This window comes from Lepisosteus platostomus, chromosome 6, assembly GCF_059453375.1.
Source record: "Lepisosteus platostomus isolate fLepPlt1 chromosome 6, fLepPlt1.hap1, whole genome shotgun sequence".
NCBI lineage: Eukaryota > Metazoa > Chordata > Actinopteri > Semionotiformes > Lepisosteidae > Lepisosteus > Lepisosteus platostomus.
The window spans coordinates 38,219,026-38,246,136 of NC_142616.1; the positions used below are offsets into that span (position 1 = coordinate 38,219,026).

At 36.8% G+C, this 27,111-nt stretch overlaps 1 protein-coding gene across 2 annotated transcripts in view; it reads right to left on the bottom strand.

The window, feature by feature from the left end:
- The window catches only part of sorcs1 (sortilin-related VPS10 domain containing receptor 1), a 237,195-nt gene that overhangs the window by 59,240 nt on the left and 150,844 nt on the right, over positions 1 to 27,111 (bottom strand). For both annotated transcript variants that reach the window (XR_015939582.1, XM_088635728.1), the window contains exon 3: positions 24,516 to 24,615. Coding sequence is in view for 1 of the 2 variants with exons in the window: in XM_088635728.1 (XP_088491854.1) it covers positions 24,516 to 24,615 (100 nt within the window). In the remaining variant the exon portion in view is untranslated. The remainder of the gene's footprint in view (positions 1 to 24,515; positions 24,616 to 27,111) is intronic.

Genomic DNA, 27,111 nt, shown 5'->3' on the forward strand with positions numbered 1-27,111 from the left:
ATAAAATCACACAACCTCAGAATCTCTTTGTGTACCAGGAAGCAACAATATGAACAATATGGTCATTATCTGTTTTTGTACTTGTACTAAGAGAACTGTTTTACTGTGATAAACACATTGAAGTTTAATAAGTCCTTAATAATTAATGGATACATAATGTTCAATATGCTGTTTAATAATTAAAGCAAGAAAAAGGTCAAAGCGCATTTGAAAGAGTGTTTTTGAAGTAAATGTTTTTTAAAGTGACGTGACACCTGCTTTGAAAGCTTCTGAATTGCTCATGGCTAATAGCAATACCTTGTGTTCACATATTACTGACTTCTAAGAGCTATTGACAAATCTAGTCACTGTGGTCAAACACATTCAGCAGTCTGTCCCAAGGTGTCTCATTAAATTGATCACATACTGTAGGTGTCTGGAGGAGTTCATGCTGGGATGTTCAATACCTCCTTTTTCTGTTGTAATGACCTCCTTTTTTAACTACTGTGAAACATTCCACATTTTTTATGTTCTTTATCTACAGCTTCCTCAATCAGCCTTTTACTGTTTAAACTTTTTTTTGCAAGTATCTGATTCAAACAAGTGCCACCACTTCATGTGAGTTTCTCCTAACAATTATGCCTTTAACACAAATTACATCATACGTAATATATATATTTTTAGAATAGCTTCTAAGTGATTCTTGGGCTTGTAGAATGCAAACATTAAAACATCTTTACCATAAAGTCACTAATTCAGGTTTATTTTGAATAAAGAAAAAAAAAATATATAAAAGCAAAATGACTCTGAATATTCATGATTTACAGCAGAATAACAGTCAACAGTAAAAAAAAATCCAGAGAGGCAATTTGTAGATTTGTAGACTAATGTGTAGATTATATAAGGGCCTTAACATTCATTCAAAGATTTTATATATGATCAAATCCTCTTTCAATATTTAATACTATCCATTTTGTTCAGTGATCTCTTTGCATTTACAGATCACATACTGTTTGAATTCAACCGATAAGTCACTAAGAGTAAAACAGCTTACAGGCTAAACTGAAACAACAGTACATTCTGTAGTGAATATTTTAAAATGTCCTTTTAAATTATTTCCTTATTTCCTTATTTATTCTTCATTTTAAAAGTTCACCAGGTGTGTAAAAGTCAATAACAAAAGAAACAGACCAGAATAAAAAATAGCATTGCAATTTATGTATGTTTCTTTAGGTTTTAGCATAGAAAATCAGTAAGTGGAAACAAAAAAGCAAGCTTTTATTTTTTTACGATCATTATCTGCTTTACTTATTAGAACCATTTTTCTACAAAAATGTAAAAAGCCAAAGGTTTCTTTCAATATACATTTACAGTATATTGAACAGGAGCTAGTCCCTTTTTTGTTGTACAAGACAAAGGTAAAACATGTGTAAATTCATAATCATCAATCATAGAAAACCAAAAAAATAATGTTGCTCAAAATAACCTTTTCTTTTGATCTGTTGAACAAAGTAGATTTTAAAAAAGTGAAGAAAAACTTTTTTATATCTATGCCTAAGACTCTGAGGGAGGTCTGTGTGGAGTACCAAAGAATTGTACTTTAAAAGTTTATTTTCCTTCCTCCCATATCTTTGAAGAATTGGGGAAATGTCTCACTTTATCAAGTGAAGACACACACTTGGGATAAACAAAGATTGAGAAACAGTTGTTGGAAAAATACTTAATTAGCAGAGTAGAAAACAGAACTGGAATTGTTAACAAATCACTGGTGCATGTTATTTTAATCACAGCGATTCACGTTATGCATAGTTCATATTTTTAAAATCCTTTTTACACTTACTGAGCAGCAGAGTCATCTACATGATCTTGTTTGTGTTTAAAATTCCCTGACTGAGACAATCACTACACAATGTCAAATTAAATGGTAGTAGCTATTAAGTACTGTGAAGGTGGAAAGGAAGTGGAGTCATTAATATGGAATCACATTAAAACATTCCATTGCTAGTTAAATAATTCACCATTTAATTCCACATACAAGCAGAAGCAACATTATCAGTGACTGAACCTAAATCCTGCTCAATTGAAATACCACTAAACTAATGGCACAGAGTTTTAAAGTCACAGCACATAAATTAAATGGAAAAAACCATGTTAAATAAGAAATGGAATAGACCATTCTGGCACATCACTAGAGAACAGCATGATCTAGCAGGCCAACAGCCCAGCATGATTTAAATCCATCTTTAAACAACAAATTATCCTTAAAAATGAAGAATTACTGTAGTTCACACACTGTAGGTCTTTGTTAATTAAAAGCAGGTTAGCACAGACACAGACATAAGGAAAACCAAAACATGTATTCTTAAGTTTGTGTATCTGCAGAATATAACAAACAAAATAGAACTAAGGAGGTTAAAGCACAGGCTACTTTAAAGGTCATACCTTTAAAGCTACAAAAACCTTCATTATGAATAAGCAGTTTTTATTATTGTTATTAGCAGTAGCAACAGTTTTGGTTACTGTTGCATTTGTACACTAATAGTCAGTGCCCCCTTCTCTTCTACACTTGCCCCTGCAAAAACGTTCCTGCTTTCAATCTATCATCCAGACTCCCACAAACAATCCCCATATGACTGTGTCTTGAAACACTCCGTCTCTTATTCCTGGCACATGTATTCTCTGATACACTCCTACCTGGGCAATATTTGCAGCATTTACAGTGCCTTGCGAAAGTATTCGGCCCCCTTGAACTTTTCAACCTTTTGCCACATTTCAGGCTTCAAACATAAAGATTTACATTTTTTATTTTATGTGAAGAATCACCAACAAGTGGGACACAATTGTGAAGTGGAACGAAATCTATTGGATTTTTGAAACTTTTTTAACTAATAAAAAAATGAAAAGTGGGGCGTGCAAAATTATTCGGCCCCTTTACTTTCAGTGCAGCAAACTCACTCCAGAAGTTCAGCGAGGATCTCTGAATGATCCAATGTTGTCCTAAATGACTGATGGTGATAAATAGAATCCACCTGTGTGTAATCAAGTCTCTGTATAAATGCACCTACTCTGTGATAGTCTCCAGGTTCTGTTGAAAGCGCAGAGAGCATCATGAAGACCAAGGAACACACCAGGCAGGTCCGTAATACTGTTGTGGAGAAGTTTAAAGCCGGATTTGGATACAAAAAGATTTCCCAAGCTTCAAACATCCCAAGGAGCACTGTGCAAGCGATCATCTTGAAATGGAAGGAGTATCAGACCACTGCAAATCTACCAAGACCTGGCCGTCCCTCTAAACTTTCAGCTCAGACAAGGAGAAGACTGATCAGAGATGCAGCCAAGAGGCCCATGATCACTCTGGATGAACTGCAGAGAACTACAGCTGAGGTGGGAGAGTCTGTCCATAGGACAACAATCAGTCTTACACTGCACAAATCTGGCCTTTATGGAAGAGTGGCAAGAAGAAAGCCATTTCTCAAAGATATCCATAAAAAGTCTCGTCTAAAGTTTGCCACAAGCCACCTGGGAGACACCCCAAACATGTGGAAGAAGGTGCTCTGGTCAGATGAAACCAAAATCGAACTTTTTGGCCACAATGCAAAACGATATGTTTGGCGTAAAAGCAACACAGCTCATCACCCTCAACACACCATCCCCACTGTCAAACATGGTGGTGGCAGCATCATGGTTTGGGCCTGCTTTTCTTCAGCAGGGACAGGGAAGATGGTTAAAATTGAGGGGAAGATGGATGCAGCCAAATACAGGACCATTCTGGATGAAAACCTGTTGGAGTCTGCAAAAGACCTGAAACTGGGACGGAGATTTATCTTCCAACAAGACAATGATCCCAAACATACAGCAAAATCTACAAAGGAATGGTTCACAAATAAACGTATCCAGGTGTTTGAATGGCCAAGTCAAAGTCCAGACCTGAATCCAATCGAGAATCTGTGGAAAGAGCTGAAAACTGCTGTTCACAAACGCTCTCCATCCAACTTCACTGAGCTCGAGCTGTTTTGCAAGGAAGAATGGGCAAGAATTTCAGTCTCTCGATGTGCAAAACTGATAGAGACATACCCCAAGCGACTTGCAGCTGTAATCGCAGCAAAAGGTGGCTCTACAAAGTATTAACGCAAGGGGGCCGAATAATTTTGCACGGCCCACTTTTCATTTTTTTATTAGTTAAAAAAGTTTCAAAAATCCAATAGATTTCGTTCCACTTCACAATTGTGTCCCTCTTGTTGGTGATTCTTCACATAAAATAAAAAATTTATATCTTTATGTTTGAAGCCTGAAATGTGGCAAAAGGTTGAAAAGTTCAAGGGGGCCGAATACTTTCGCAAGGCACTGTATACCTTCATTACCAATTATTCTACACAGTTCCTAGTCTTGGTCCTGCTTCTTTTCTGCCATAACTAATGTAACTCTCTACTGGCCACTCTGCCTGCCAATGCGATCTGTCTTCTCCAACTCATCCATAACTCTGCTGCTTGACTTGTCATTACACATGCTACACCATTACTTCAGTCCCTTCACTGGCTTCATATAAAATACAGGCAGAAGCAGTGTCTAAACCACTTTGCACCTGCTTGCATTCAGTGTCTTATCTCTCCCTCACACTCTCCACTCCTCCACATACTTCATTCTTCCATACCCATATCCCATTCACTCCATCCTTACTCCATAGTGGTTGAATGAACTACGCAAAGGAATTATGACTGCCTAATTCCTAACCATCTTTTGGCACTTTCCCATGATACTCTGTTTTGACAGCATTCCATTACCTTTCAATTCTCTACATTCTTCAATAACTCCTGAACTGCACAGCACTGTGCTTTTAATTATTGCTTTTAATTCTCACTTTGGTAATGCAATTCACTTGTTGTTTTATTCACTAGAAACATACAATACAGTACCAGTGGGCTGTCAATATTACTGCTTTGTTTCCACCTGTTTATACTTGGAATTTTTAATAGTACTTCATTTATTTTTCTCTGCATTCATGTGGCACATACTGTAAGTCACATAAGAGCATGTGCTAAGCAAATTAAAAAGAAAAAAAGTGAAATTACAACTGTGGGAAACTGTGCTGTATGTGACCTTGAACACTCATTGAAGATACATTAAGTTTTTAAATAGGAATGAGAGCCTCATTGGTTCAATAAATTGTAAGGAAATACAATTTTCTTGTTTTATTTGTATTCAGTGAAACTCTATGCATCAGCATTTTACTAACGTAAGATCTGCATTATTATCTTTTGTTAGGAAAAATACAAAGTACAATTGCCATGGCATCTTTTATTCTGCTTATATTTTACAATGTGCTGTTAAAGTACTGTTAAATTAAAGTTATTTGACCATCTGTGAGGTATTTATAAGCACAGTGTTCATTTTAGAACTACAGTATGATCTGCACTATTGTTAGTACTTACTTTTGGCAATGTCGTAAGTATTTGCCGGAAATGGTTACAAAGCCGCAGATGAAATATTGTCACATCCACAGAGCTTTTTGTGTTGATGCTGTAACAGATTGTGAGAATAGCCAGGGTTGTCAACAGGTTTTCAGGTTTTAAAAATAAGGAGCACATCTAATATACTGTATCTTTAGCACAGTGGGGCTAAATAAAAATCAGTTACAATCCATGTATATATGTAAACTAGTGACACAGCAATATGGACACTCCTAAAGCCTAGGTTTGTAGACTGCAGAGATTGCTGTGCAACACTGGTTAGCATTCAATGTAGAAACGTTTGGCAATACTTGCCAGCCAGGCCGCAATCTCAGCATTTTGAAGGAATGAATAAAATAAATAAATAACATAACACAAAGTGCTTACACTTGCAGTTCTGCTGCTGCCAGATTTGTGGTTCATTCACAAAACATTTTGCAATCTTACCAAGTTTACAATGCAGAAAATACATTAGAAGATTTAATTTTTGGGTTACTTGCATTTTTATTGATTTTGCACACAGGCCCTGCTGGTACTATACCAGCCTTTCTAGTTAAAATGTATTGCAATCTGAAAATCAATACATCACAGCGAAGGATAAAAATGGGTTATGGAGATTCCATAAGCTTCTTCATGGGGCTGCAGATTCCATCAGTTTCAGCTTGACCTTCTGCCCTAAAGCTGTATGGTGAGGAAGAGAGGATGGTTTCAATGATCAAGAATGACTTGTTCTTGTCCTGTATTCTCCAGGAGTACATAATCCCGAAATACATCCTATTTAAAACTGATATTAAAGAGGGCTTTATGCTTTAACATTTTTGAAAATCCAAGCTAAAACTGGTGCTAAAATGGTGCTTCATTTCCATATTTTAAGTATAGAATGACCAACACCTTTATAGACAAATCTCCTGATTTTAACTACTAAAGTGCTGAAATAAAACCTCTTACTGGTGTTCTGGAAAAACAAATGACCTTTCAGATAATTAAGCCATTAGATAGCATCACACCATATATAATTGCTTAAGATTTGGGCATATGGGGAATAATGGGCAGAGTGGTGACTCTGTGGCAAAGGGTCTGCGCCTGTGGCTGGGAGGTTGTTGGTATGAATCCCGTGGCCGGAGAAATCCTACTCTGTTGGGCCCCTGATCAAGGCCCTTAACCCCAAGTGCCCCAGAGGCGCTGTATAAATGGCTGACCCTGCTCTCTGACCCCAAGCTTCTCTCCCTGTCTGTGTGTCTCATGGAGAGCAAGTTGGGGTATCCAAAAAGACAAATTCCTAATACAAGACATTGTATTTGGCCAATAAAGTGATCTTATCTTAATATTACACTACTAATAGGCCAAATGTTCAGTATGTCACGTTTAAGAAAATATGTCTTCTCCTTTAACAAATATGCAAGCAGGCATTACACTGCAACAATGAAGCAAAAAAATAATTTAACACCATTGAGGAGTCTATCTCCACTTGCAGCAAGTGTTGTTATCTAATTCTAAGACACTGAGGTGAATTGTTATTTCCTGAACAAAAAAAGTCCTGAAATTATAGAAACACTTAAATATGTAGGCTTTCCTATAGGTTAAACATCACAAGAAAGAACTTGTGATAAGCCTTTTTAATTTGAATTAGTCTTCCGATTGATGGCATTAACAATGTGATAGATGGCATTATGGCATTAGCACTGTAGTATAGTACACAGTATATTTATTACATATTAAAATTAAATATTTTATCTAAAAGAAAACATTTATCAAATAGTCTGTTTAATAATATAACATATTATTACTGTTAAAAGATGACCTACAGTAAGCTAAAAATTACTTTTTGCCATTTCTTGTTTTAGTTTAATACTTTAAGGTTTTTATTGTACAGGTATATCATGCAACATACAATACAATATACAGTAACTCCATCGCCAGTTGTGTATATATTATTTAAGAAGATTTAGCAACACTTTGATTACATTTGTTTTATTTGTGTACCTTATACATTTGTATAATGCAAAGCTAGCAGCCATATCACCCTACAACTTACAACTGGCAGCCCACTGAAGCTAAGCAGGTGTGAGCCTGGTCAGTACCTGGATGGGAGACCTCCTGGGAAAACCTAAGGTTGCTGCTGGAAGAGGTGTTAGTGGTGCCAGCAGGGGGCGCTCACCGTGCAGTCTATGTGGGTCCTAATGCCCCAGTATAGTGACGGGGACACTATACTGTAAACTGGCGCCGTCCTTCGGATGAGACGTAAAACCGAGGTCCTGACTCTCTGTGGTCAATAAAAATCCCAGGTTTTTTTACTTCGCCTTGTATAGGAGCTGCAGACTGTCACAAACATCTTTTAAGGCTGCCTTTTAAAATGGAATGAGTGGAGAAATTTATACATTACCCAACACACAACACGTATCCCACTTTTGTAATGCACTTTAAATATTTTTTAATAAACATGGTGTATATAAGATACTTTTGAGCTATGGTGCTGGAGAAGACTGTTATGGATACCATGGACAGCAAGGGTCACCAATAAAGAGGTTCTGGAGTGCATTAAGCCAGAAATTTCGCTTAGGAAAAGATCACCAGACTCCGGCTTACTTATTTTGGTCACCTGATGCAATCAGATTCATTGGAGAAAGCAATGATGCTTGGAATGGTCAGTGGAACAAGAAGACAAGGCCGCCAAAGAACACCGTGGCTCGACGCCATCAAAACAGACACTGGCTTAGGCATAGAACAGCTGAAAGGGAAAGTAAAAAAAAAAGCGTGGCGAGAGATGGCCTATAGAATCGCCGAGAGTCAGATCCGACTGAATGGATAACATCATCATCATATAAGATACTAGACTAGAGGATACACTGGGTAGGACATTTTGAATCATTTTTGCTTTGTAATACTGTACATATTTATATCCAAAATTGCCCAGAAGAACATCTCAGTTGTATTAATTTAGTCTCTTAAAGCTGTTGGGAAGAACTGTGTGGCTTAATCCGATACACATGAAAAATCCTCAGTATATATACTGTATCTTGGATATCTCAGTGGTACTGTATGTAAAGCTATACTAATTAGTTCCATACTATGCATGAAGCTGAAACATCTGGTGAATTTCATCCATCTCCAAAAAGAGAGAAAGTGAAAAGTACTCTTATTCCCATTCACTCCTAAATTATCTGAAATCCTCACATTAACAAATGCAATTATGAATTAACGCAGTGACTGATCTGACATTTCCCAATTGGTAATGTACCTAAACATTGCTTTTGTTTGAGCAGGGGAATTTTCACCATGTGCAATGCACTAAACTATTTGTAACTCCATACATACTGCAATTAATAGCCCCAACCAATATTTAAAAGTAAAAGAATTTTACCTACTGTATGTTGTTTGTTAACCGATGTACACATTTACAAAAATGATCTTATGAAAACTGACTTATTTGAGTTTTAAATAAAAAGTCTGAGAGGATGTCAAACTCTAATATCGCCCATTTCTGCCTACCTACAGTAAGAATAAATATCATGCTTTTTGCTTGAATGAGGAATGAATTTTCACACTCCTTCCTCTACTTTATCTTCACTCTTGCAAGAGCTCCCTGGCTCATACTCATTAAAAAAGTGATTTCCAACAGCCCTATATTTACAGACCCAGTGTCGGATTAAGGTGATCAGAGACCCCTAGGCTACACATTGTGTAGGCCCCCCTACCCATCCCATTACCAGAAAAAAAGCGAGAGAAAATACTGTAATAATTCAGTGATGCATTGGGAGGAAGAGCCTGCTACCGCCAATTCAAACGGAATATGACGCAGCACACACAGGGAACATGTCCACATACTACTATAGCCTGTAATGTAAGTACAGCAATGCAACCATTAATCAGATTCACAGCCAATCTATGAGCTGGCTCGTCATCTTGATCGGCGTTGATGGGGTCTGCGCCCAAGCCAGCTGCAGCTTTTCTATTGCTGTAGCACTGGCTGCAACAGTAGCTGTAAACTCGGGGTCGGGGTCTGGCACAGGCTGACTGGATGACGATTCAGCACACTTGAAATAACCCATCAATTTGGGAATCTTTTTGAGTAGATCCTGCTCACTCTGCTCTTTTAACCGCTGTGCTTTTCGTTTTTGCACCCCACTATCATATTGTAACTCAACAGGGTAATGCGACCTAATGCGGCAAGGGCGCCCACCTGAAACCCGTTGCGTTACATTGGTGTCAGAGTGGGATTGGATAGCCCTTCACTGGGGAAGGCGAGTTAAACTGGGGAGAGTGTAACGCTTATGGCCGACAGGTACTGTGTAAGAGCCGGCTTACCAGAGCGGTGACGGCACCGCCCTTCCCTGTAATAGCAGGACCACAGCCCCTGGGCTGTGGAGAGATCTCTCTTCAGCTCACCGGGCTGGGTCCCTGTTGAGTGATGCGGGAGTCCTGGGTTCGAGCCCCCGACGGTGCGGGGCCGACCTAATGCGGCAAGGGTGCCCACCTAAACCCCGTTGCGTTACAATATTGTAATGAATACAGCCAACAGACAGATTGTACGAACCGGTTGCAGGACGGTGACAGTACTGTCCTCTACTCCTCTGCGTATAACAGAGATCTTGGCTGCCTGGGCTGAGGAAGGTCTTCTTTAGCTCAGCCGGCAAGCCCCTGTTGAATGACGCCGGAGACCCAGGTTCGCTCCCATGTTGTGAGGAACAAATTGGGGCAGGAGCGGCGTGGGCACAAGCCCCAGAACCTGAACTTGCTACAATATTTTCTGTCACACATTTTGATATTAGCCACCATGAAACTGCACCAGAGATGACCCACTAAGTGACACAACAGTGATATAAAATCCTCCAAAATAAATTTGAACTGCGAACCTATTGCATCTAACCAATCATCGATTCACAAATTATTCAATGTTTTTATGGACCAATGGGGGCCCACAGGTCTGTTAAAAAAATAATAACAACAAAAATTCTGGCCAATCAGGGCCCCATGATCAATGCCAGCCTGTTCATTATTCCGCCCCAGTACACACCAGTTATTGTACTCCTCAGCCAGGTGAGTTACCCCAATAAAGCACACTATTCAAATGTCCCTGCTTCCCTGTCTTAATTAGGGTTGGACCAAACTTCTGAAAGTGGGAGAAGATGAAAAGACAAAGGGATATGACAAGTTTAAAAATACAATCTAAAAAAATGTTAAACAAAGTAAAACAAAAGATGTTGGAATGAAAGCTGGAAGCTGAGTTCACATCAGCATTTCCCTTTCTCACTCTCTCTTGCATCTCATTATATTTTATACATGGATTAAAAGATTATTTTGCAACAATGATGAGCAAAAATCTGTCAGAATGTCTTCTCAAAACATTACTTAGAAAATTGGTGAATATGTGAAATGCATTAGTTACAACAAGAAATTATGGTATACTGAAGCATGTGCAACACTAAAATATTTAATTTAATGTTCAAAATGAGCAATTTAGCTTCAAAGGAAAACATCTACATTATACAGTTTAGATGGACATTTAAATCACTGACTTCCTTGTAAATTTATTGCTCTTGTTTTGGTTCTGAAGTTGTTTTTTAAACGGATGCTGTAAGAGAATGCATTGCACTGTTATTCACAATGGATAAAATAAGTAGTGTGAGTATGTTTTAATCGACCAATTTTCAAATCTGTTATAGACTGCACACTGGATATCTATAATTTCCCTTTCAGACTCAATATTTAACAAGCTGTATGATATTTGCACCAAGGATCCAAACAGGACGACCTGTGTTATATTCTGTATATAAATGTCACAGATGCTATTATAATTCTCCAAAGGAACTGTATCAGCAGACTTAAATTTCTCCAATTCATGCACATCCTCATAAATATTTCCCTTCTCTAGTATGCTAATCGGTCACATGAATGATTAACAGCGAACCTATTTGTTTTCACAGAAGTAATTATAATGCTGCAGAATAATAACTTGCCTCTCTCTTTTTCAGGAAAGCTGGTCTCACATTAATCCTTCAAGGCACACTGGAATGATGTCACACTCATGCCCCAGACAGACCTCCGCTTCCATGCCTTTTTTTTTAAACTCTACACACAATTTGCTTAAGGAGTTTTATAAAGCCAAATACAGGAGAATAATGTCAATAAAAACACCATCCACTGGTGTTTCTCCACTCATTCCATTTTAAAAGGCACCATCATACCCTTACAAATGGGAAAATACAGACTATTCTAAGGACATAATTCCAAATCTGTAATGCCTTTTAATTAATAAATGTAACAGAATGTCTGCAGGTGTGACAAAACAATGTTTAAGTCATATTACATAAACAACAGGAGACTAGAAACAGGAAGAACTCTTCTGTCACAGTCCTGCCAGGCCCCTTTCTATACTAGAAAAGAACTAATAGGGCATAGTACTTTCATTTCGGAACAAATGCCCTAAGGATACTGTAAATGTTTCACTCTACACAGAAAAAGGCTACCTTCTTGTCAGATTCCATCAGGTTTTGAAAATCTGATGACATTTCCTTACCATTCAATTTGAGATTCCAAGTCTTTTTTGTGGTGTAATCTCAATCCTACAAGGCTATGACAAGCACAGAAATCAAGGCTCTGGAATGCAAAGTAATAATAAATGCTATTGCTATTTTTTTAAAGTGCACCTTAGCAAATGCTAAATTCTTGATAGTCAATGTACTTAAAATTCAATGGAACTTAAAATTCTCTTATCATATCTCTCTCAGCACCAGCAGTCACAGGAAGATTTTTATCAATAACATTGGTTTCAGCAAAGCAGATTTAACAGTTTACCTGAACATGAGAAGAAAAAGCTTCTTATTTTGTATTCATTTTTTCTCTCCAAACAAGTCTTTTAAACTAATGTGGCCAGTCTGTTGCTTGATGAATGTTGTGAAAATGCCAAGTAGGTGGGCTCTTTTGTTCAAAGCATTTCATTGACTATTAAATGTAAGATGAAGCTCTCCTCTTGCAGCAACTTTATGGGTTTCTGACATTTATCAACTTATATTTGTCACTGCATCCCACATGTAATGCAAAACAGGTTCTACAGAATATGATAAAGTGGCAGCTTTTACTAAAAATAATGAATACATAAATCAATTGGTATGCATTTATCCACTGTCCTGGCTATTAAAATGAAAACAGCAAAGCACTCACTGTTTTGGTTTTGTCATAATCTTGACAACACAATTTTGAAGTCTAAATTTTAAGTTACATGTGCAAGTTATTCTGATGAGTCTGCTGACCAGTGTTATAGGTAATTTGCAGTATATTCTCTTCTGCTGAATAATTACCTGCATTATGGGGAAGAGAATCAATTTAATTCTCTCAGCATTTCTCACTTCTGAAAACTAGAAGCTCATTCTAAATTAAGATGAGTGTGACAATGGCATTATGAAAAGGAAGACTAATTTAGAGTTCTACAGTGTTCTGCTTCATGCAGAGACTTGTACATCAGCCAAACAAAAAATTATAAAGGCTTACAATTCAGCTGAACTTTGCATTTTGTACTTAGCAATCACAAAACTAAAGTTCTGGCTAAATTAATCTCATTTTTTTATTTCTGTGAGTATTAAAATTGTGTCTTCTGCCAACTTGAAGGATGAACAAGTTACAAAAACAATCTTAAACCTTGCTATACAGTACAGTACATCCTGTAAATAACACTACAAGGAACTTCATTCTGGGGTACAATCATGTCCGATTCTCAACTGGACATACTGTATCAAGTGTATAATATGTATTTCTCTGTGGGCTTTGTTTAAATTAGTTTACAATTATATAAGGCTAGATCTGTCATAAAATAGCTTTAGTAAATCGGTAACAACAGATTAGATAAAGATACAGATTTTCTGTAACTGGCAAAATAAATAAATTGGCAGCATTTTAAAAGCAAAGCATAAAATAATGCACCATAAATTGTTTTAGACATGTTTATAACTACGATTTGGTTTAATCTCAAGGAATTAAACTAATGAAGATACATTTCTAGTTTGTTAGATAAAGCATGTTATTTTGCTTCTTTTTCTGAACTGGCATTACTTTCTCAGTACAGTTTACTGGAATTTTAAAATATGAAGCAATTCAATAAAAATTCAGTGACCACATACAGTAGGCAAAGAGCTTTAAAATGAGTCTTCACCTGTGGAGAGGTACTGTAGGACTGAAACACATAGGAATGGCTATGAGCTAAACTCACACTCTTGATGTCTATGCTCAATGAATGTTTCAAAAAATATTGATAAATTAGCAGCTGTCTTAGAATTATATTTTTGTCTAACAGGAAAGGAGATGCTTAAGGAGATTCTCATTCTGCCATTTTGTAACTCAACCTTTTTCATGTAGTATCTGTTTTTAAAATGTATTGTATACCAAATTGCTACTTGAACAAGCTAAACAATAAGGTGGCATAAAGTCAGAGCATACTCTGGAATTAGCATGCACACATTGTAGCTGCTAGGTTTTAAATGTGATTAGGACAGCTAATTAAGGTACTGCATATTGCTGTTGAAAGAATAAAAATGTGCTTCAACCTGGCATACTTCCCTGCACACAGCATAATGATGTGCCTTAAATTCTTGACAAAAACCTGCAGTTGAACAGAACTAGAAAGAAACAGCCACCATCTAGTGGCTGCACTGTTTACTGCACTAAAAATATATAAATTATAAATGTTAGACAGTATGCATCACTGTTTTGGCAAACAAATTAAATTGCATATTGCATAAAATAGTATCAACAGTTAAAATAGTGTTTTAACATTGTTCATTAATAACACTGACCACAAAACCGATTTCAGTGACTGACTTAATTTATAGACCTAATCAAGAGCCAGTTACATTTTCCCTTGAAAAGGAACGAAAAAAACCCCAGCAAAAATTATCATTCTTCAGACCAAATCTTGGCACTTGAGACTCATAGTTAACCAGGATTTACAGGTTGTTTTAAATTAGTTCTCCTCAATCCTGGTCCTAAGGGACCACTGTTCCTGGAAGTTTTCATCCCAACTGAGCCCTTAATCATTGGTGCTAATTGATGCATGTAATTGATCTGCTTGCTTTTTTTCCTGTCTTTTCTTGATTTTTAAAGAAACGCCGTAGTTAAGGTATGATATATCAAGCATCATCAGCATACAGAACATAGTCTCTCCTCAACCTACTAATTATGAATTTCCTAACCAAATAGTTACTACCAAGCCATTTATTATAAACAGACACAGGTGGGTAATTTATCAAAAATACCCATAATGAGAATTTGTTTTGTTTCCTTCTGTTTAAGTCACACTTGTTACATTTTTACATTTTAGGATAATGCACTTGAATGAAAGTTCTGGACTTCTGAAACTCAAGAGTATAGGGTATAACATGTCAAAAGAGTTGAAACAAAATTAACAGTACACCTAAAGAAAAAAACTAAATCAATTTGACTGCAATAACATCTTGGATGAAGCTACAAATAGAAGACACATAAGAGAACACACTGGTAAAAAAAAAATCAACAGCTTAATCGTATATGGAAGGCTTTCATTTTAATTAATTAATTGAACTGTCTTAACTATTTAAACAGGTCTTAATAGTTCATGTTTACATTTTTCAATTTTTAAATGAATAATGTAATGTAAAAAATAAGACAAAATACTTATAGTTTGACCAACTTAGCACAATCACAGATGATTTGGATTAAAATATAGTTATAATCAAAATTGGTCAAGAGAGTCTATGAGTATTTCAAAATCAAAGAGTTTGTAGAAAAGGCACCTAACAAGGTTTCAAGATAGACATGTCAGTGAAACAAGGTTGCATTCTGTCAGAATTCCTTTTTATTCTTGCATTGGACTGGCTGATGAAACAAGTGACAAGAAATAGAAGACTTATCATAGACAATGACATTCATGCAAGAAGGAATGGATTACACTGATGATATTAGTCTTCCTTCCAGCCAATACCAGGACATTCAATAGAAGATGGAAATTAGACAGTAACAGTAAGTGGCATTAGTCTGAACATCAATAAAGGGAAAACAACTTGAAGACCAATTCCAAGGTGAATTACCCAGTTACAGTGAACAACATGCCTTCCATCAGAAGAATGGACATTTCTAATGTGTCAACAGATATTGAAAGTGGGAGGAATGTGAACACACAAAACAGCAAAGCAAACAAAGACATAGTTCAACCTCCTAAGCATTTAAACCAAGTTAAGTATCATCTTCAGTGTGTTGCTAATGTCTTTTAAAACTACTTAAATTGCAATTGACTATTGTAATGCTCTATTCGCTGGGGTTTCTAAATACACATTGAACAAACTCCAATATGTCCAAAATTCGGCAGCCAGAATCCTGACCAGGTCTAGTGCACGTGATCACATCACTCCCATCCTGGAGTCCTTGCACTGGCCTCCTCACCTCGCCTCCCCACCTCGCAACCTTTGCTCTTCTAATTCTGGTCCCCTATCTGTCCCCCAAGCCTGTCTGCACTCTATGGGTGACAGTGCCTTCTCCTGTTATGCCCCCAAACCTCTGGAACTGTATCCCCAAGGATTTCAGAGAGTCACCTTCCCTAAACTCATTCAAATCTAAACTAATAACCTTATTCTTTAGAAGAGCCTTTACTTAACTGGTTCTGTTCTTTACTTCTGTGTTCCTTCTGTATTCAGTACTCCCATCCACTGTCTCCTTTCATTGTGTATTATCATTGTACATATTTTTTTATTGCTGCGTTTGATCTGTAAAACTCTTTTAGAAGCCACCTTTAAAAGTGCTATATAAAATAAAGTTGATTATAAGAAAGATATTAGATATTAGATAAGATATTACTAGAAAGATTAAAAACGTCATGCTGCCACAGAGTCAAATGAACTCCAAGAATAACAAGCCTGGAGAGCAGCATCACAGCAGATGGAGATGGCTGATTATGTACGCAGAATGCCACCTCCTGCAATTCCTGGGGAAGACCTTCAATGGACACCATGTGGCGAGAGAAAAAGAGATAGGCCAAAGGAGGCATGATGCATAACAATAGAAGGAAACCTCAAAAGCAGTGGCTTGCCTTCAGAAACAGCACCAAGTGTGCAGAACAGCAGCAGCACTCCCCCTACATTGTCTTCAACACAACAGGATGTAGAGAGTACAGAATGAATTAACAAGTGTTTGATGAGCAAAAAAAGACCTTCCCTTTTCCTAATGTTAATAGCCTTAAAACTCCTTTCATGTTACTAATAGATGGCCGTATTAAAATGTTATTCAAAATAATTGAAAGCATTTCTTTGTGTTAAAAAGTGCCTGTGAAAAAGCACCTGACAAACACTTTTAAAGTGCATACCCTCTTTGACACTGAGAGAATAATATAAAAAAACAGATGTTAAATGTTTCATGAACACGCCTATAGCACAACAGACAATTTTGCCTAATGCCATTTATGTTTTCATCAGTTATTCCCTTTGTGTGTACAGAAAAAGGAGTTTAAAGTTACTGCTTATTAAAGATCAATGTGGGTTATGTGCCAATTACTCTTGAACTGAAGATATATCATTTTGCAGCCATGTCAGCAAGAAAAAAGGACTTAACGAGATTTAACCATTCATCTAACACAGGAGAAAAGGAACGCTTAATTGAAGCCTAGGGCTCAGGTCAGTTGACTGGGAACAAGGCTTGGCTGCTGAATGAGAGGTTTGTAAATGTCAACAGTAGGTTTGGAATGTTTTAATGAAGGGCTGCTCCCTTAGTAAAAGCCGAGCATCAGGGTTAGAAAGTTCACAAGCCGGGATTTGAACAATTGTATGGCACAAACTTGCCTTTTAATAAAATACAGTAAACACAAATAAAGGATTCATCTCTTTATTGATTTATTTATTCTAGTTTTTTAGTGCTCCTCACAGACACTGCACTGCACAAGTTGGATAACAGTTGTCTTTTTGCAGCTTTAAATGGTACTAAGCTAGGGCTTGGAGAGAATAACAGTGGCCTTCTTTTCAATTCAATGTATGTATTCAATGTATGTATGTAACTGTGTAAAATCTGGGAATGAATCTCTTCCACATAGAGCTACGGTAGTCACCTACATCATTGTACTGTATTTGCTAATGATGCCAGCTCTGTTACTAGTGAAAGGCTTGTGAACTACCACAATAATAATTGTTTTTTTTTAAACTTTTCAGATTTCTACTATTTTGTGACACACATAATAGCTCCCTGACCACACACACATCATTGCTTTCATATATGAACACAACAATGTATTTTTGGTCTTTACAATCTGTTAAACAACATGCTTCATATTTAAATTAGTCATTTATCATTATTGTCAAAGCTAAAACTAACATTAATCCATTAGATGGGCAAGCTCATATGTCTCAAATAAATACTATAGAATTTGTTTAAATGTTTCACTTTGCTCTAATGAAAGACCCACAGTAATATGACTTTCATTATATTTTTTTTCATATTGGAATATAAGATATAAAGCATTCCAGCATTCCATCTGTAAGCATGAAGGGACATTGTTAACCCTATTGCTGTGGAATATAAGGGTAGCAAATGGGAAAATTCTGGGCTGTACTATACCGTATGTACTATATGATCACCAATACTTAGCTTTTGTTTGAACTAAATTTCATACATTACTGAAATAAATATGATTCTAGGTATATACAGTACTAATCCTATTTGATTAATTTTTTAGTATTGATAATAATATAAACTATAACTCTTTCCTTGCACACATTTTATACAATAAAACATCTTAAATAACACATTTGTCATTTTATATTTGAGTATTGAAGGACAACAAGATAATATTACAAAGCTGGTTCAGTTTTGTACTTAAGGAAAACATGATTTTGTTGGGATACTGAATTTATTTCAATGCCTCCGGAAAAAAATATGTTGCCAAAGATATAAAAATGTCAATTTCATTTGTCCAATGAAATGTCAAAACAACTTGGGAGATTAGGACTCACACAGAAAGCCATGGATGGGTGGGAGGAAAAATGCCAAGAAAATAATATTCCAAGATGAAAAATATATTTACTTGGACCATACATTTGTCATAAATTAAATCCTAAAATCAAGGTAATATACAATGTTTATATTGCCTTTAAAAAGAAGCATACTATTTTGCACAACAAAATTCACAGTAGCAATCACATAATAATAACAAGAAAGTATGCTTTGAAAAAAAACAAGATTTAAAGCTGTATTTTTAGAAGTCTGTAACAATTAAACAAATTACAGTACCAATGACCATCAACAACAATTTGTTAATTAAACTGCTAATACGAAGGTTGTTGCAATAGGAGGATCAATTGAAGAAGAAAGTGAAAAGAGCAATAGGGTGATTGTTCAATGACTGTTAATTACCCTGCTTACTATGTTGGCTCAGCTGACCTCTTTCACTGCAGATCTAAATTATGGGGAAATAGACAACAAGAAAAAACCTGTGAAAGAGATCAGGCTGTACTTTTAATAACTAAAAGAGAAGATGAGACATACTTCTGTAAGGTTAAAAATAATAAGTCATCGTCAACAATTTTCGGTCCTGACACTTAACTGTAATCAATTATTCTTTACCTACAGTACAAGTAGTTTAAAGCTCAATGGTCATTGTTTTCCCTCTGCCCTGTACTGCACAGGCATTGCACTTCTATAACATGCCTGCCTCACTGAAATAATAATAATTCCTCACACTTATATAGCACTTTTCTGGAAACTCCCCTCCACTGCTGCCAACTTGCAGTACTCACCTGGATGATGTGACGGCAGCCATAGTGCGCCAGTACGCTCACCATACATCAGCTATCAGTGGGGAGTAGAACAGAATGAACCAATTCATAAATGGGGATTATTAGGAGACCATGATTGGTAAAGGCCAATGGGAAATGTGGCCAGGACACCAGGGTAACACCTCTACTTTTTTTAAGAAAGAATATTTGGTGGAAAATATACAGGAACAGAGGAATTCAACCACAAGGCATAGATAGACTAAATCCAACTCTGACCACAAATTTTCAATGTAATCATTTTTAAATAATAAATGGCACACAAATATCACCTTGAAACGTATAAAATCTGTTATTCGACAACTTCACAGCACTTCACAAACTCTCCTGGTCAAAGACACTAAAGTTCTTTCTCTTTTCCCTAAGGGATTAGCTTCCAGTTGTGAGGCAGAGCCTCTCATGCGACTCTCAGTGAGTCAAGGGGCTATCTCCTCCTTTCTATCACCTGAGGGTATAGCCTAGTCATGAGGCAGCGCCTCTCAAAGCAACTCTCAAGAAGTCAAGGGAGTCTTCCTCTTCCATTTCTATCCCCTGAGGTCCTACATGTAGCTCCCTTTCACGAGGCAGCACCTCTCAAATGACCCTCAGGGAGTCAAGGGAGTCATCCTCTTCTTACTCTACCCATGAGGGCCCAGCTCCCAGTCATGAGGAATACTGAGCCCCCTACTTTTCAGCATTTAAATGTTTCCACTTTGTCAGCTTTTAAGATCTCATGACCTCAATCACATGAGATCAAATTATCTGAAGGCCAGCAAATCTAAGCATTTAAACCAAGTTAAGTATCATCTTCAGTGTGTTGCTACTGTATATGCTTCTGAGTGCTGAAAAACTCTTCCATTGGAATTGACTATTGAAATACTCTACTCTCTGGAGTTTCTAAATTCACACTGAACAAACTCCAATATGTCCAAAATTCGGCAGCCAGTATCCTGAGCATGTCTAGTGCAAGTGATCACATCACTCCTATCCAGGAGTCCTTGCACTGGCTTCTTGACAGGTTTTGTGTCTACTTCAAAATCCTCATGCTCCCCTATGAAGCTCTACACGGCTTGGCACCACAGTACCTGTTTGAGCTACTGCCGTCCTTCTCCCCACCTCACAACCTTCGCTCTTCTAATTCTGGTCTCCTGTCTGTCCCCCAAGCCTGTCTGCACTCTATGGGTGACAGTACCTTCTCCTGTTATTCCCCAAAACCTCTGGAACTCCATCCCCAAGGATATCAGAGAGTCACCTTCCCTAAACTCCTTCAAATCTAGACTAAAAACTTTATAGAACTTTATAGAAGAGCCTTTATTTAACTGGATTTCTTCTTTACCCCTCCTACTGTATTCAGTACCCCACCCACTGTTTCCTCTCATTGTGTATTTTCATTGTACATATGTTGTATATTTTTTTTGTTCTTGTTGTCATTCTGTAAAGCACTTTGAAAAGTCACCTTTAAAGGCACTGATTAAAATAGTTTATTATTATTTTTATCATTACTATAAAAAGTTCACTTACTTAAAACCAGGAGTAAACTCAAAATAACTCGGTGCCACGCAACTGTTTATTCCTATCCAGTTTTTCTTTTTTCCCCTACTGAGCGCTGATGCTTATTACAGACATTCTCAGATTATGCCTAAGGGCTGACAGATGTTTCTTTTTTTTTTCAGTGCAAGGTTGTTCATTTCCACCACATTACCACCAAGCATATTCTGTGCAGCACCCAGCTGATTCAACTTGACTTCTATTTTTGCACAGATGTAGATTCTACTGGACTTATGCTTGCGTGCCTTTCTGAGAGACATTTTCAAAGACTCCAGATTACAAGTACACTGCTAAATACAGTTCATCCACGGTTTTTAACAGGGCAACTTAGAACTCCACTCCTGGGGACTTCCAGATTGGTGAATCACATGGGTCTGTGCATCTCAACAGTTTTATCACGTACACAGAACACATTTCCCTGGAAATTAGGAGGCTGGTTCTTGAGGCTGTTAAACTGTTCAAATGTTAAACATTTTGAATGGACTAAGTTGAATTTAATTTAACTTTGATTACCAGGTACAGTATATAGAGAAAAGTCAATCAGTGTCATGTTCTAGAAAGTTTTCCTGAAACCAAAGTCAGACTTTAAACATGTGTGTGCTAGAGAGCTAAAAAAGAGGTAACAACAATCTGCACTTTGTAATCTCTAAATCTAAGATAATATTTTAAATATCTTTACAAACCATACATTACAAACAAAGCCCGAAAGTCCATAAAAGACACACTGTAGGTTTTGGAAACCTACAGAAATTGAATACTTTACTATGAGTTCATAAGTTTTGACCTACTTTCTTACTATTTCTTGGTTCAGATAATCAGAAAATCGGAACAACTAACACAAATAAAAAGCATTATTCTTTTTTAGAGAAATTATTGCGCTTTCTGAGTACTGACAAAAGATGATCTGGATGGGTATTGTAAAAGAATTGTGTAATCAATATGTATTTGAGAAAAAAACACAAAATGATGAAACCAAATAAAACAGATGGAATAGCAGAATCTTTTGAACCTTGGAGAAGTACAGTATCGTCAATGACTTTGAGTAACCTCTAACAATTACTCTTTTCATACTACTCTTCAAGTCAAGGGAGGCTGAACATCTTCAAACCACATTTTCATCTTCAAAACCAAAATAACAAAATCAAAATCCAGGCATAACATATGGGCGAACAAAATAATGAAAAAAACATTTAAAATAACTGCCAAGATTGCTAAAAGAAGATACTGCCATTCAGCAAGGTAAAGAATGGATCCACCTAATTAACAGCTTCTGACAAAGTGATAATGAAGTTCTTCTGTTTAGCGCAACTGTTCGTTTTACACAGAGCTAAAGATGGCTCTTAGGACATTCTCGTTATTCTCATTTTAACACTTTTCACGTTCATTATAGTTTTCAACAAGCCCCCAAGAGGAATGTCAATTTTTTTGTTTTCACCAGTTGGCTATAAATGGATGACATGAAATATTCATTTACATTTGTAAATGCAGGCTCATTCCAGAGTTGCGTGAAGATAAAAGGCCATTCAAAGGCATTGAACACAGATGTATGGAGATCATCTGAGGCAGCATTCATATTCCACCCACCTGCCTGTTGTTGGGAACAGAGCTTCACAAGGGTGTAATTGTTTCTTAACAGCATAGACACAATACACATCAATTTCGGGTCAATTTATATATGGAGAGGTAGGTTTTAACATTTTTAATTAATGTAGCACTGAGATCTGTTATAAGTGGTGCAACTAGGAAGACAAAGGCAGAGCCCTGTTATGCACACACAGGAACAAGCACAAAAAATCATCAGCTTAAATACTATAGCATGTCATGACTTTCATCTAGAAAGGAAATATTTTTTGTTATTGAATCAGCAAATACTGTATATTAAAATTAAAATCTTTAGACTAAAAACAATTTAACAAATCAAAAACAATGTATTGTTGGTATTGTCCCTGATCTATGGATTTGAAACCATAGAAATAATTGTTTTATAAATAAATTAAAATTAATTTGCACATGTCCATACTTCTGCCATTGTTTAAATAAATATTTTCAAATTTAGCAGACCTTTTTGTCAAATAAAACCAGTGTGTGAACTATGCATCAATAACTACGTCTAGAAAGTCACCCAGCAAGAAAACCTTAGCTGTACAGTCATATAAAGAAAAGTGCACAAGACTCAGTAACCAAACTGGGTTTGAAATTGAAATATTCAAAATATGAAGTATCAGTCATTTTCCTTAACCCATACTATAGATTAACTACTCTTGCTTGCAAACATGTAAGCTGCCATTTGAGAAGTGTCTCAGAATTTTTTTCATACTTTATGTGATAGCACTACATTCACTAATGTGCATGTATGACATACTGTAAGAATCCCTCTGTAAACAAATATTTTAATACCCAGCCTATACCCCTGCATATGTAGCAAAAATTATTTCTAAATTCTAAGTTCTTTTAATTAAAAAACAACATAAGAAAGCAAATATATCTGCAATTTTTCAGCTCAGACAAATGAAAGCAATGGTGTGCAGTGGCTCAATATCAAAAGAAAGGTTAGGGTGGAGGTCCATATTGGAGTAATAATGCTATGCATTAAGATCATTTTGCAGGGTCCCACTTGCTGTGAAGCACAGTTTGTAACATGATCAAAGTACGACCATGCAAAAGAAATAATGATTTTTGACTGCAGAAAGAGAGGACACAAAGAGAAAATGACTACTGTAGAGTAGGAGGGAGTGGAGAATAGACAGAGAAGGCTGTGCTGTCACATTGCCAGCCTTCACTCCTGGGTATCTAATTAACTGCTCAGCTGCCACTTATCTCCCAAGAGAAGGCATAGAAACGAGGGTTGTAAATAAGAACTTATCCTTTGCCTTTGATTTTGACATTGAAATTCACTAAGCCATTTGAACTTTTCCTATGGTATACTTATTCTAATAACAAAAAAAATGTTTAATGCCATCAAATAACATGGAAACAAAATGTTACTTTGCATTCTAAACACACAAGCCATTAATTATCTCCCCTTATGCATTTTTAAGAAGAATAGCACATTATGAATTTTCAACTTGCAAAGCCAGGTTCTTTGAGGTTAATATTCAAGTTTCAAGGTTTGTTCAAAGTTTGTTCTTGAAAAGATCTCATATTCAAAACAAAGAGTTTGACTTACTGAAGTTTTCATTACTTGTATTCTGACTTGGTTTCCCTTGATTGCACAAGACAAAACTGTGCAATAGTTTTCCAAAGAAATGCAATAAGGTAATATAAAATGCAACAAATCCCATTAGGGTCCCCATAAATGAAATAGAAAACTTGGTTTAAGAGCTTTGCGTTAATGGAACTATTGCTAGATTGTTGTGGCACATCTAGTTCAAATCTTGTAATTAAGATTTAAAGATTGCAAGAACCGTGGAAATCTGCAATTTCAATTTAATAATCTATCCATTCATTATCACAAAGTTGCATGTCTTGGTAAGGGTCACAGCAAAATAGAGCCCTGGAACCACATGGTGCAGAGCAGTGCTGATAGCATCTGATAGAATTGGGCACCTGTCTATTGCAGGGCACTGGACAAAATGGGATACCATAGCAGACATTCCTTAGACACCTTTTCATGATATTCCCATTCTATGGGGTAGGAAACCATAGAGAAAACACAGACAACTAAAGAAAAGCAATGGCCTAGCCACTGTAAAATCATGAGAAAATGATAAAAGACCTAGGATAAATCTACCATGGCAGAATGGCATGCAAGGGTAATGTAAATATATAAATATAAGGGCCTTACCTTTCTCTTGTTATTAGGGCTGACATACAAGTAATTCAGAATAGTTTTTGCTCCTACTTTGTCATTAAGCTTCTCATATGTGGTTCCATAGTCAGTTGACCTGAAATGTAATTAGAAGACTCAGTGAATAGGTTATTGCAATCAACAGCACAGGGCTATATTTAATAGGCAGAGTCAAAGCAATTTAATAATGTTTCCTATTTTCTTTAATACACTTATGCTGTACACATAAAACAATGCCGATTTTGACTGACATATTGCAAATTAACAGTGAAATAAGAAAATAAAGCAGTTGGCAAGGTATGTATTTAGGCAGACCCATTTATAAAGAGAAAGCCAACCATGAAATACAAAAGAGATTATTAAATTAATGTGCCTGTTACACCACCAACCCATCCACCCCCACACTCTTCCTCTGGTTTCTAAACATTTCAGAACACACTGCTCAAAAGTTGCCTCAAACTGGCGTGTCAGCCACTGAAAGACTTTCCTTGTTTATCCCCAAATCTATTGAGATTCTTTTTCTACAAGTTGAACCTAATCAGTGCAAGGTGTCAAACTGAAGAACATTGAGGATTCCAGTTTAGCAAGGGAACTGGCCTCAGCAGAATGGGATACTGTGACACTGTCAGGCAAATCAACCCCAAACTGTTTTCAGTCTCCGGTCCAAGATTAAAACACAAGTCTGGCTTTTCCTTTTAGGATTTCACTGATTTTGGCGCATGGACTGAGCATCTGCGCTCTATCAGTTTAGTGAGGCAGATCCCTTTTCCCAGTGGTTGTGTATTTGAAATACTAGACATGATTCTCCCTTTTTTCACCTTGGTTTTGATGATTTTTTCATTCACTGAAACACAGATTACAAAACTTTATTTACCAATAATATAATAAATCAGACAGCAGTATACACTAAAATGTACTATATACTACAGCATATCTAGGAATTTAAAATTGAATATTTATTTTCGCTCTTTGGAAAACAATGCTGTTGGTCACAACAATGTCATCATTTTGGAGGTTATGCTCCAAGTATAGTCAGTAGACAAAGAAAAGCTGCTTTGTTTCTAACCAGACGAAGATAGGACAGGAAAAGAAAGAAAAAATTAACAGTCGGTGTATTACAGTATAAGCACTTATTCTTTTCAGAAATACTATGAATACAGTAAAAAAATTACAGAGAAGAGAGGCACCAAGGTCACTTTCTCACGATCGTGTTGTGAAGTGAGAGACCAGCTACCCCCACCCAAGGGGCACAATTTAAATTTAATCAATCAACCTGAGTAGCATGTCTTTGAAAAGTGGGAGTACAGCGAAGCGCCTGGTGAAAACCCATGTGAACAGAGGAGGAAAGTACTAATTTACAGAAAGGTACCCAACTCCAGGATTGAGAATCAGCAGTGCTAACCGCTACGCCAGCATGCCCCCAGGCTGCATCAATTCCATAAATAACATTTCTGTATCTTAATTACAAGAAGTATTGCTACTGGGCATTAATATGAAAGATCAAACTTGTTATAAATACTACATCCATCCATTTTCTAACTGCTTTAGCCAACACAGCAGGGGGAGGGGCAGGTGGGGGGGCTGTCATGGCAAACAATCCATCACAGGACAGACACACATAAACAAACTCACAAACACACTCACACCAGAGCCAATTGTCCCAGAAGCCAATTAACCTACCAGTACAGTATGTCTTTAGACCGTGGGAGCACCCAGAGAAGAACATACAGTATAAACTCCACACAGATAGCACCCCAGGTCTACCCACTGTGCCACAGAGCCACCCCAGTACTATATCTACTTAAATCATTCTTCATTTTATGTTCTGTATATCATACACACCCCTATCTTTTTGCATTTCATTTCATGCATCCCTCTTTCACCTTTTCTCCATCTTTGCAGCTGCCCCTTGATTAACTCCACACTCTGGCACTCTTGTCCTATGGCAGGAAGGCTGTCCACAACCAAGCCAAATCACCCTATAACTAAATACTGTTACTCAGCACTATAACACTATAACTACTCAATATACATGGGTTTCATTATTCCGTATCAAATGTTATATACATTTAATTTGGAAGATGAAGGTTAACTTTTTGTAATCCAGACAAGTTTGATTAAAAAAAATAATAATGTTAAACCCATCCTGTCAGTATGAGATTTGTAATGAAAACAGTTCAACCTTGCACATCTCCGTAACCACCAAAAAGCAAATTCTGTATGGATCTAGGCCAAAGTTCTCAAGGATATTCACCTGCAAACTTTAAACGTGCAACTTTTTGGAACCAAATATTTACAGATTTCTTCAGGTGTTCTGCAAAAATATTTTCTGAATCCTTTATACAGTGCTGCTTGGAAGTTTGTGAACTGTGAACTGGACCCAGATGATTCGCCATCATCGAGGAAACTACGAATTCAGTCACACCAAAATATTCTTGGGGAGAATGTCAGCCCCCTGTCCATGAGCTGAAGATGAGCCTAAAAGGGGATCCTCCAGCATCACAATGACCCTAAACATTCCCGTAAATCTCTCAAAGAACAGATTATGAGGAAGACATTTTGTGTTTTGGAATGGCCAAGTCAAAGTTCAGAT